Raw genomic sequence first — 12,705 nt, 5'->3', positions numbered from 1 at the left:
TTTTAAGTTAACCAATAGACTGTAACTAGAACCTGAGGAAAACCTCAGTAGCAAGCTAAAGTCCAATATTTACCTCAGATGCTGATTTAGGAGATGCTGTGGTCTACACAAGGTCTTTGAGGACAACAACCTCCTAATCAATAGACAATGACTGTATCTGACTGTTGAAAGGACGTTATTCATAAAAACACTCTCTTGTGTATAACAGAGAGTGTATAATATTGTGTCTTGGTTCAATCAAAACCAAGAACATGTATGTTGTCTGAACCGGTAATCCGTGCTATTTCTTCAGGAAGAGAATGTGGGAACATTTGGAGAAACCATTCACATACTACTTGTTTTAACTATCTCTAATTATTAGACTTTAGACAATATGCAAAAGTAGTAAGAGACATGAACCAAGTGAATGTGACTCAATGCTGCCCCCCAGTGTTCAAAAGCATTTACATTACATTACAGTACACGACATTTTGGCTTGAGATATTAGGTTAAATACACTGATATAAAAATTTCCATTTTATTTTTTAGCTTTGTTACAAAACTGTACCTTAACAGAAACGCTGCCCAAAAGTCAGACCTACAAATATATTGTGGTATATGATTATATGATATATAAAGACATATGAGTCGCACATTTTATTACGTAACAACATTATATTCACTTTGTAAGATCAGCAAATTGTATTTTTCTATTTTTTTGAGTGGATATGAGTGTAGTGAATGAAAAGGTTATTACTGTACTGATCTGATGAACGGGGTCAAAGAAATCTAAGAAGTCAAAGAATCGTTTGCAATTTCTATCTTTATTTTCTCCCTCCCTCTCTCTCTCTCTCACACACACACACACACATATACACACACACACACACACATACACACACACACACACACACACACACACTTAAACAGGTGTTGCCTCCGTTTTGCCGTTTGTGGTAACGAGTTGCATCAGAGTGCCCGATGGTGGTCTTTCCTCTCCAGTTGCCCACTTGTGCAACAACCTAAAAGACAAGGTTATTCAGTTTAGCTTCTAGACCAAGGGTCAGTTGAACAACTTATAAAAAAAAAAAAAATAATAATAATAATAATAATATATATATATATATTTTAATTATTGTATAGCACTATATATATATATATATATATATATATATATATATATATATATATATATATATATATAATCATGACAGAGCTCTTTATAATGAACACAATATAAATGGAATTTGAAGAAACATGAGCATAATTCAGTGGATTTCTTTGTTTTTAAGGCAGCAAACCAGAGATACAGTAGAAGTATTTTACATGATCCCTTGTGATCACTAAATCACTGTGATAGCAAAAAGAGTCAAGCTCCAAGCATGACAACACAAAAAATGTAAAGACTTCTGGGTTGTGTCTTGATCATCAATTTTATAACCAAAGTAAAACCTATAGACTTTCTAAATAAAACCTGTTTATTGCTGTGTGTTTCAGGTTTAAATTTTTACTACTTGCATTGAAGGCAGGATTAAAATCTAGAAATCAAAAACTGGCAATTTAAAAATAACAGTAGGAATAATAATAATAATAATAATAATAATAATAATAATAATAATAAAAACGGGAAATCTTCAGGAAAACCTCAAAGCTCAGCAGCCCAAATATACAAGACGCAAACCTATTCGGGAGTCAAAGAAGGAAACTTCGCTACTCAGGAAGTAGTAATATACTGTATTATTAATCAGTTTAGCCCTGATTCAGGGCAACAGGAGACTGAAGACTGAATCGAACCGAAAGGACAGTGTTGATCATTTTACATAAGATATGATTGAAACAGTAATCTTCCAATTAATTTCACTGTACAGGAATTTATGCAGGTAGATACGCTATAAGGCCAAAAGTATGTGGACGCCCTTCCATCATTCCTGTGGAAAGCATTAGGCGTTCCCTTCACTTGATAAGAAAGGGTCTGAATCTGTTCAATAGTCTAAAATAGTTCTGCATAGAGCCTTAACCTCAACCTTAATGAACACATTTGGGATGAACCGGAACACTGACTGCACCCCAGGCCTCCTCAGCTGACATTACATTTACAGCATTTAGCAGACACCCTTATCCAGAGTGACTTACAACTGAGCAACTGAGGGTTAAGGGCCTTGCTCAGGGGCCCAGCAGTGGCAGCTTGGTGGACCTGGGGTTCGAACCCATGACCTTCCGATCAGTAGCCCAGCACCTTAACCACTGAGCTACCACATCCCCACATTAGTGCCTGATGTTCCTGTGGCTGAATGGTCAGAAATTGCCAAGAAACATTCCAAAATCATTTAGAACAATTATGACTATAGAACAAAAAAAATCATACTATTCTAACATACGAGTAATAATAATTAATGAAACGTAAGGTATAAACAGTTATACTCACTCAGCTACATAGCCCAGTGGTGTCCAGGAAGTGACATCAGCATCTGGCATGAATTGCCTATTCGCGGGTGTATCCAAGGTAACTCTGAATGAACACAGTCAGGGTAAGATTGTTACAGGGGCTGTTGTCCTGGCAACCCACAATACAGGGGGGGGGTTTGTGCAGAAAGAACATGTCAAAATTGTAAGAAAACATTTGTGCCGCAGTAAAGTGGATACAAAGGTTAAAAGTCCTGGATTTAGTTGTTAACTAAGTCTGCATGTGTTGTGTTCTTCAGATCCGGCCATGTTCTGTGACTCAATCTGCCTTTCAACAGAATCCAGTTAAGAATGTGACTTAAATTAAATTAGATGTTCCTGAAGTGGATTTGGAGTGGAAACAGCAAAGCAGCTGGTAATTAGGGTCATGATCGGTATCCTTTCGACTTTATAAGAAATAATGTGGTGATTTTTATTCTTCCTGGTGGTCCAGCGGCAGAATCCTGTGCTCTCGTTGCTGCGGTCTGGGTTGGATTTCCGGGCAGGTAGTAAGTGTAAGTAATAACTCTCTGTACCGGTCCCAAGCCCGGATAAAATGGGAGGTTGTGTCAGGAAGGACATCCGACATAACACCTGTGCCAAATGAATATAAGCGGGACCAGATGATCGGCTGTGGCAACTTCCGAATAAGGAGCAGGTGAAAGAACAACAACAATGTGGTGATCACATCAATAGTAACAAATTTAGGAAAATTACTTTGTCTGCTTACACAGAGAGACACACAGAGATACACAAAGACACACACAGAGAGACACACAAAGAGAGACACACAGAGAGAGACACACACAGAGATGTACAGAGATACACACACAGAGACACACACGGAGAGACACAGAGAGACACAGGCACATACAGACACACAGACACCCACAGAGACACACACAGACAGACAGAGACACATACACAGAAAGACACACACACAGACACACAGAGACACACACAGGGACACAGACACAGGAACACAGACACACAGCCACACACAGGGACACACACAGGGACACACACACACGGACACACAGGGACACACACACACAGGGACACACTCACACACACAGGGACACACTCACACACACGGGGGCACACACACACACGGGGGCACACACACACACGGGGACACACACACACACGGGGACACACACACACAGGGACACACACACACAGGGACACACACACACAGGGACACACACACACACACACACACAGGGACACACACACAGGGACACACACACACACACACAGGGACACACACACACACAGGGACACACACAGGGACACACACACACACAGGGACACACACACAGGGACACACTCACACACACGGGGGCACACACACACAGGGACACACACACACACACAGGGACACACACACACACAGGGACACACACACACAGGGACACACAGGGACACACAGGGACACACAGGGACACACAGGGACACACACACACAGGGACACACACACACAGGGACACACACACACACACAGGGACACACACAGGGACACACACACACACACAGGGACACACACACACACAGGGACACACACACACAGGGACACACACAAAGGGACACACACACACAGGGACACACACACACACACAGGGACACACACACACACACAGGGACACACACACACAGGGACACACACACACAGGGACACACACACACACACAGGGACACACACACACACACACACACACACACACACACAGGGACACACACAGGGGGGACACACACACACACACACACAGGGACACACACACACAGGAACACACACACACACAGGGACACACACACAGGGACACACACACAGGGACACACACACAGGGACACAAGGACACACACACGGGGGGACACACACGGGGGACACACACATGGGACACACACACACGGGACACACACACGGGACACACACACGGGACACACACACAGGGACACACACACACACACAGGGACACACACACACAGGGACACACACACACACAGGGACACACACACACACACAGGGACACACACACACACGGGACACACACACACACACAGGGACACACACACACACACAGGGACACACACACACACACAGGGACACACACACAGGGACACACACACACAGGGACACACACACACACACACAGGGACACACACACACACACACACACACAGGGACACACACACACAGGGACACACACACACAGGGACACACACACACAGGGACACACACACACACAGGGACACACACGGGGGGGGGACACGGGGGGACACACGGGGGGACTCACACACACGGGGGGGGACTCACACACACGGGGGGGGACTCACACACACGGGGGGGGGACTCACACACACGGGGGGGGGACTCACACACACGGGGGGGGACTCACACACACGGGGGGGGGACTCACACACACGGGGGGGACTCACACACACGGGGGGGACTCACACACACGGGGGGGGACACACACACACGGGAGGGGACTCACACACACGGGGGGACTCACACACACGGGGGGGGACTCACACACACGGGGGGGACTCACACACACGTGGGGGGACTCACACACACGGGGGGGACTCACACACAGGGGGGGGACTCACACACACGGGGGGGACTCACACACAGGGGGGGGACTCACACACGGGGGGGGACTCACACACGGGGGGGGGGACTCACACACGGGGGGGGGGACTCACACACACACACACTGGGACACTGGGACACACACACACACACACACTGGGACACACACACACACACACTGGGACACACACACTGGGACACACACCCTACAGCCCACCTAAATGAGCACATCTTACCTCACCCCCCCTAGAAGGATCTAGTCTGTCCCAATTTCCTGAGGTTTAGGATTCTTCTTGTTCATTCAAGTGCATGGCTCAAGGGATTAAAAATAAAGATGGCAAACCTAGCTCTGTTTAGACACACTTATGAAACAGTGACTGTGCATTTCCATCTAGATCCTATTCAGTTTCGGGTATTGTTTTTCTTTAGAATGTATAATTTTAAGAATTAATTCTGTTTCCCATCAAGTTGCTTTTCTTTAAGAAGTAGGACAATTAGCACAGAGTTCAGATAAAGTCCAATCGAGAACCCAGAGTTAAACTGCACACACTGCAGCATCTTATTTTCTTGTCAGACGAAACCAAACCAAAGCAAACCGTTTTGTGGAACTAGAAATATACATAAATGCACACATATAGGAGAAGAACGGTATCTTTACATCATTTTAACATAGTATGGAATCGCTTACATTATACACTGGAACCTGTTCTGTACTTAATCAAATAAAATCATGAATGTAACCTTGTAATCTCGGCCATTATTTATATATTTATATCTATCTGAGCCTGTTGCTGAATGGTGCCTTAGAATCATGTCTGGGTTGCAAAAGGAAACATGGTTTGAAGCACAAATAAATGAAACTTGTTTTTATGATAGAGAAGAGCATAAAAGAAAACCCTTACAAACCCTAATTGCTGTTGACCTTAAACATTGACCTTGAAATGAGTTGAAGATGGGCGAATGCTATGATTACATTCACTCACAGAATGGGTTTCATTGTTTTTATCAATAGACCGACCCACAACACCGGAACTCGATCGCTACTAATTATTTACTCACGGCAGGATGGCTACGGCAGCAGCTCCAGCAGGAAGACCACTTTTGTCGCCACCGAGACTCTGACACAGCTGATGTACGGCAGCCTTAGCCATGCCATAGCCTATCATTCCTATGGAGAGAAAGCGGAAAAGAAAAGACATTTTAAGAGAGTAACCAATAAATTAGCCTGTCTTTTTGGTCATCTTGAACATTATAATAAGCATTTACTCGCTCTCTCTCACTCATCTTCTACCGCTTATCTGAACTACCTCGGGTCACGGGGAGCCTGTGCCTATCTCAGGCGTCATCGGGTATCAAGGCAGGATACACCCTGGACGGAGTGCCAACCCATCGCAGGGCACACACACACACACTCTCATTCACTCACACACTCACACACTACGGACAATTTTCCAGAGATGCCAATCAACCTACCATGCATGTCTTTGGACCGGGGGAGGAAACCGGAGTACCCGGAGAAAACCCCCGAGGCACGGGGAGAACATGCAAACTCCACACACACAAGGCGGAGGCGGGAATCAAACCCCCAACCCTGGAGGTGTGAGGCGAACGTGCTAACCACTAAGCCTCCGTGCCATAATAAGCATTTATTAATAGATAATTCATGATTATACCTACATACATACCTACATACATACTGTATATATACACGTACTCGGTCCATACTGGAATGGAAAGCCAAATGCTATCCAGTCAAGACATTTGGGTTTGAGATCAAAAGATAAATACGAGACGACAGATTGGACTTAGAACACGGCGCCCACAACCACTCAATTTTTAGGACAGTAAAAGCATAAGGCCTTAAAGTAAACTGAAGTAATTCATGCTGTATTGTTTGAATTGCAGGTTTCTCCCATCAGTCTTCTCTTCAGGAGATAAAATGCTTGCTTCTTTGCATAAGGTATGATGATTGACTTGGCCAGTTTGTCTTCATTAGATTGAATACAATTTTTTTGGTAGACAATGGGGGGGGCACGGTGGCTTAGTGGTTAGCACGTTCGCCTCACACCTCCAGGGTTGGGGGTTCGATTCCCGCCTCCACCTTGTGTGTGTGGAGTTTGCATGTTCTCCCCGTGCCTCGGGGGTTTCCTCCAGGTACTCCGGTTTCCTCCACCGGTCCAAAGACATGCATGGTAGGTTGATTGGCATCTCTGGAAAATTGTCCCTAGTGTGTGATTGCGTGAGTGAATGAGAGTGTGTGTGCCCTGTGATGGGTTGGCACGCTGTCCAGGGTGTATCCTGCCTTGAGCGGTAGAAGATGGATGGATGGTAAACAATGTTTCTGTAGACTTCTGAATTCATTCTACTGCAACCATCATGAATTACATGATCAATAAAGATTAATGAGCCTGTCATGCCAGCCCAGGCCATGACACTACCACCACCATGTTTCCCAGACCAGCTTGTATGTTCTGGGTCATGAGGAGATCGTTTCTTTTCTCCAGAGCTTTTGTGGCTTTCTGTACTTCCTTGTGAATTCCAATCTGGCCTTCTGATACTGACTGCTGATGAGCGATTTGCTTCTTGCGGTATCGCCTCGCCTCTATATTTCTGCTCTTCACATCTTCATACGATGGATTGTCCTATCTTCACGCTTCATACTTTGACGAGGTTGTTGACACCTCTCTGTTATCAGCTGCTACTGTCTTCTTTGGCCAACCTGTTTCTTTTCTGTTTTCTTTTTCAGGACATTGCGGATCAAAATAGCTGTATTTTTGGGTTTATAATGACATAGAGGGCAAACGGAGTAGCTAAAACATTGCTCAGTGAATGCTAACTACATCAGATCCCTTTTCATATGCAAATGAAGTTCAAGCCATGCAGTCACAGGAATGGTTTACATCCACAGATCCATGCAACACTTACTTATACAGGTGACCTTGTTTTCAGCGATGGCCACTGCATCAGAATATTACTATAGTTTGATGAATGTCTCCTGGGTGCCCCCAGAAAAGAGCCGGAAAAGTTGACAATGATTAGGGAGATGAAGGCAGCTACAGTACATCAATGTTCGCTGCAGAACTGCAGGCATTCAAGAAGTGGAACATTGACCTCAAATGTTATTGACTAAGATGTTTGTCTCAATTAAGTAAGCCTTTGCCTAAGCCTTTTTCTTTGCATGACCCATCTTACAAGGCTAAGGTTATAGCATAGAGTGACACCCCCCCCCCCCCAATCAAGAGGGTTATGGGCCTAAATCAAGCACCCAACGGTTTCAGCATGCTAGTGCTTGAGCTTGACGACCCATCATTTTGATCAGTAACCCAAAACCTTGACCATTTAAGCCACCACATCCCGTATTTCTGGGTATGATCAGTCACAAGAAATTGACAGGAATCGACTCAGTTAACCTAAACATGCCTAGCCTTAGTTATGGCCATTTCTACTGGGCTGTACAATGGTGTGACTGAGGCAGTGTCAAGAATTGTACATATGTCTGGGGGAGGTGGTATTACATTGAAGGTGGTAACCCAGATCTAGGAGTAGAGTGACAGGTGGACCACTTTGCCAGTGCCACAAGCCAAGGCACCGCTGATTCTATTTCTCCCACAACATTCTGGGACAAGGTGTCTCACCCCAGATCTAACCTCAACACTTTTTCAGTCTGTAGAGACCTCCAATTCTATGTAGGACTCAGCAACTTGGCCTACATGTGGTTCCATGTTTCACTATTGCTTTCCACATTGTAACACCATGGAAACCTGATATGTCACCAATTCCAGATAGCTGGCAAGTTTTGGCATGTCAGCCAGTGTACCTGTGTCTGTAGGTCTGGTATCTCTGAATACCCAGGTAATGTGGTCCTGCAGGAAACACAAGGACAATATAAACTGGGCCATTTAGTGGGCAGCAAGTGATTATCCACAGTAAATGTGTAAGCTTAAGCTGTTACCGTGAACTAGAGCCCTGCGCGAGACTGTTTTTATAAACCCGCACCCGCCCGCTCCCGCTGAATTTCTGACCAGGACTGCCCACGCCCGCAAGCTGCGTGTTCCACTCCCGCCTGCACCCGCAATGTTTGTGTCCACTCCCGCCAACTCCCGCGGATTTTTTCTTGAGAGCTTGTGAAAATTTTGACACAGTGGAGACACAGTGGTTGGATGTGGCAGCGCATCTCTCACATCAAATGTACCAAATTTAGCGGCTACGTTAACAAAGTGCTGAACTATGTCAACAAAGCCATTCCCGGCAACAATGTCATACGGTCTAATATCTTTACAGCAAAGTGCGACACATTTTTCCATAGTATCTTGCTTAACGTGAGCAGGAAGTGCTTTATTGGAGAATGAGAGCTTGCTTTGACCACCGAGAACTGTGCAGGTATGTCGCCTCAGGCCAGACGTGCCAGATTTATGTCCGTTGTAAATTAACACTTTTGCACGTTTATTGCAGCTTACGAACTTTAACTCTTTCCCATTTTTTTCAGTGACAATTGAGAATTGTGTCCAGATGTCTGACTTGCCTTGCTTTGCTTTTGTCAAATAAACAGCCACTTAAATCTTCTTCTCAACGTCATGTGTTGACTCCATTCTTATTATTAGGCTACACGCCAAATCCCACCGGGTCCCGCGGATCTCCCGCTAAATTTTCTGACCGCCCACTCCCGCCCGGGGCAAAGGTGAAACCACTCGCTCCCGCAAGATTTGCGTTGGGTCCCGCGGGAGCCCAATCCCAATGCAGCCCTCTTTGGACTGGACAGCAGCCAGACCTTCAATCGGATATTTATTTGCTATACTGTCAAGACACAGGAAAGAGAGTAAACAGGAACTGGTTGCAACTGACCAACTGATAGGCAGCTCACAAAGACATAACATGGTTATGTGGGCAGTTCTACATTTACAGCATTTTAGCAAATGCCCTTATCCAGAGCAACTTACATTTTTATCTAATTTTATACAAGTGAGCAGTTGAGGGTTAAGGGCCTTGCCCAGGGGCCCAGCTTTGGCAGCCTGGTGGACCTGGGATTCGAAGTCACAATTTTCCAATCAGTCCAACACCTTAGCGACGAAGCTACCACATCCCCCACATAAACATTTATCATGCACACACCAGAAAGGTCTGGTCAGTCTTTAGTACCACACATAAACTCTTCAGGGATTTCTAAAAATATCATAAAGCTAGTTGCATATACACATGAAGCTCGCTTGCTTGTTTTACAGTCAACCAGGTCAGCATTTTATGTTACTTAGTTGCATTCTGTATAAAAAAGAAAAACCTCCCACAAGCATTTTATTTTTATTCTCAATTTTCAGTCCAACAGCATTAGCGTATTAATTTTGTCTCATTTTTGTCTCAAGTTTTCAGGACAATCCAACGGTGTGTACCTGGGGTCGGCCCTAGTGCAGCCTTGGCTCCTGAAAGTGCGAGAAGACCCCCCTCTTTCAAATGTTTGGCTGCTAGGTGACTGGAGATGGTGGAAGTCCAGACACTCTGCTTCCACATCAAGTCTGAGTTCTTATACAAGGCTAAAAATGGGAGACAGGGATAGAGTCAAAGCTGCTCCTTAACAATTCTTAACAGTCCAGAAGTTGAAGAACAATGTTGCATGTGAATCTGATTACTCCTAGTCTGAGTTAAAAAAAAAAAAAAAAAAGTGTAATGTTCTCACTTTTGGCCTTTGCACTTCCTCCTGCCCAGCCTCCAGCCACGCACAATATTGCATCAACCTTTTTATCTCCCAGCAGCTCACTAACATCAGCTGTAACCTGAGGGAATAATCAAATATTTGTTCAGAACACTTATTATGTATGTAAGTTCATTCTATAAACCGCAGAGATCCATAAAGGCCATTAAGTATCTTGAGACATGCTGAATAAATAATAAAGTGTGCGGTTAATATTTTTCCAAGGTACCTCAACAAATCAGAGCTTGTTTTTAATGACACTGTGGCATTATCCTAGTGATTCACACCTTGCTAGTTCCAAGGCTCATAGATATAGTGTTAAATACATAATTGCGTTCTATTACACTCTTCCTATCCACTAGGGATGGTAAGAATCACTGGGACTCACTTTGGTAATGTCTGAAAGTTGATCTGAAAAGATCTCCACACTCCCACCACTGGAAAGGGCAATGCTAACCTTGTAGAATTTGTGTACGATGCTCATCTGTAGGCCATGCTGATAACATCCACCACCCAGTGATGCTTAGATCAACTAACTACACAAATGGAATCAGGTGTGGCTCCTGCTTGATTGTATTAAAAACCTGAAAGATACCCCTTGTTTGTAAAATACCATAGGGTTAATTCAGATATCTCAGATTCAACTCTTGAGTCATCTTGCCACCAAAGCATACAAGGCAAGCGTCCTAAAATAGACTAATAAGGAGGGGCTTTAAATGACTCCGGCACAAGGGGAGGACCCTTGCAAATCTTCTCATCCAGAGATCCCAGAGCGATGGTATCTATGGGGTTGTAATGTGCCACATCTTTACATCTTTTGCCTAGATGCTGTCTGGCATTCCTTGTTGAAAAGTTAGCATCTTGGAAAGGGAACGTGGAAGTGTCAGCCGATTAAGTGAATATTTTGTTACATTAGAAGAGCTTCCATGTACGGGCATACAAAGATAATGTGATATAGGGCCTTGGGCTCAGGATTGCACAATTTAGATCCCTAACGAACAACCAGAGGAACCAGAGGAACCGGTTGAGAGGAACCAGACCCCAAAGGGAACTCTTTATCTTCTGTGTGATCTCAGATAGTGTGATTATTAGTTATAGTCTCAAAAGAAGCATGTTGTTGTTGTTTCAGCTGCCAAAATTTGGCACAGGTTTTTACTCCGGATGTGACGCAACCATCCCATTTTAATAAGGTTAAGCGTTAAACCTGCGATTTTAACAGGGGTGTATAAAGGTGTATAAAGTAGTGTTCCCTTACTTTGTTTGCTTGCTCATTAAAGGAGTCGGTCATCTGAACAGTTATGTTGGAATCCGCCTCTTCATTTGGGCTTAGGTCAATGCAAGCAACCCACTGGAAAAAAAAAAAAAAAAAAAAAAAAGACAAGAAAATTAAAACCCCATTCATTCAGTGGTGGAAACAGTGATCAGTTATAAGAGGTAGATCACACTGAGGTTAGCCAGAAAGTGTAAATATTATGCAGATTAATCTCATCTGACAATTAAACACACTGTTATTTAATCATATAAGTGGTCTATTCTCCCAGCATGCAATTTAATGGTGTTAATATCCTGTGTTTACAGTTTCACAGCTCTCACAGCATGCATGGAGCTGTATGATCTACTCACCCAGTTTTTAGATCTGAAATACTCAATGCATTTGGAGCCTAGAGCTCCTTTCCCTCCATAAATAATGACTTTACGAGCCTCAACAGCTGCCATTTCTTATAAACCACAGTTACAGGTGTATACTGCAACCTCGTGTATGCTGTTGTTGTTGTATGATGTCAAGTATGTACGACGTTGATGTGCAATTAAAGCTCTCTATCGCCCCCTAACGCATGGAGTATAATACATTACAGAAGTATTGTGTTTTGTGTATTTCAGAGACGTCTCTGTACACATTTAGTTATTTTACTTTAAGTGTTTACTTGTGTAATAAAAACCAAAGTGTTTCCGAATGACATATTGTGCAAACGCCAGGACAAAAGGTGGCGCAATGCGTGTAAGTTTG

General features: G+C 44.1%; 1 protein-coding gene across 1 annotated transcript; it reads right to left on the bottom strand.

The window, feature by feature from the left end:
• Positions 1 to 827: 827 nt before the first annotated feature.
• Positions 828 to 12,506, bottom strand: qdprb.1 (quinoid dihydropteridine reductase b, tandem duplicate 1). The gene is made up of 7 exons (XM_060864483.1): positions 12,321 to 12,506; positions 11,953 to 12,045; positions 10,683 to 10,779; positions 10,399 to 10,539; positions 6,074 to 6,182; positions 2,405 to 2,488; positions 828 to 1,001 (listed from the first exon to the last, which is right to left on the bottom strand). The coding sequence occupies exons 1-7, from the start codon at positions 12,411 to 12,413 to the stop codon at positions 902 to 904; spliced, it is 717 nt and encodes a 238-aa protein (XP_060720466.1). The 5' UTR covers positions 12,414 to 12,506; the 3' UTR covers positions 828 to 901.
• Positions 12,507 to 12,705: the final 199 nt, after the last annotated feature.

This window comes from Tachysurus vachellii, chromosome 2 (genome assembly GCF_030014155.1).
Source record: "Tachysurus vachellii isolate PV-2020 chromosome 2, HZAU_Pvac_v1, whole genome shotgun sequence".
Classification (NCBI taxonomy): domain Eukaryota; kingdom Metazoa; phylum Chordata; class Actinopteri; order Siluriformes; family Bagridae; genus Tachysurus; species Tachysurus vachellii.
Note: the sequence above shows the minus strand (reverse complement) of the source record. Positions and strands in the feature narration are given on the sequence as shown.

What these genes read in the sequence shown, in the direction of transcription:
- qdprb.1 (XM_060864483.1), bottom strand. Translation starts at nt 12,413, where the DNA reads ATGGCAGCTGTTGAGGCTCGTAAAGTCATTATTTATGGAGGGAAAGGA. An exon ending in TTAATGAGCAAGCAAACAAA is followed by an intron (nt 10,780 to 11,952) that starts GTAAGGGAACAC and finishes TTATTCCCTCAG; the next exon opens with GTTACAGCTGATGTTAGTGA. An exon ending in GCTGCCGTAGCCATCCTGCC is followed by an intron (nt 2,489 to 6,073) that starts GTGAGTAAATAA and finishes GTGTTCATTCAG; the next exon opens with AGTTACCTTGGATACACCCG.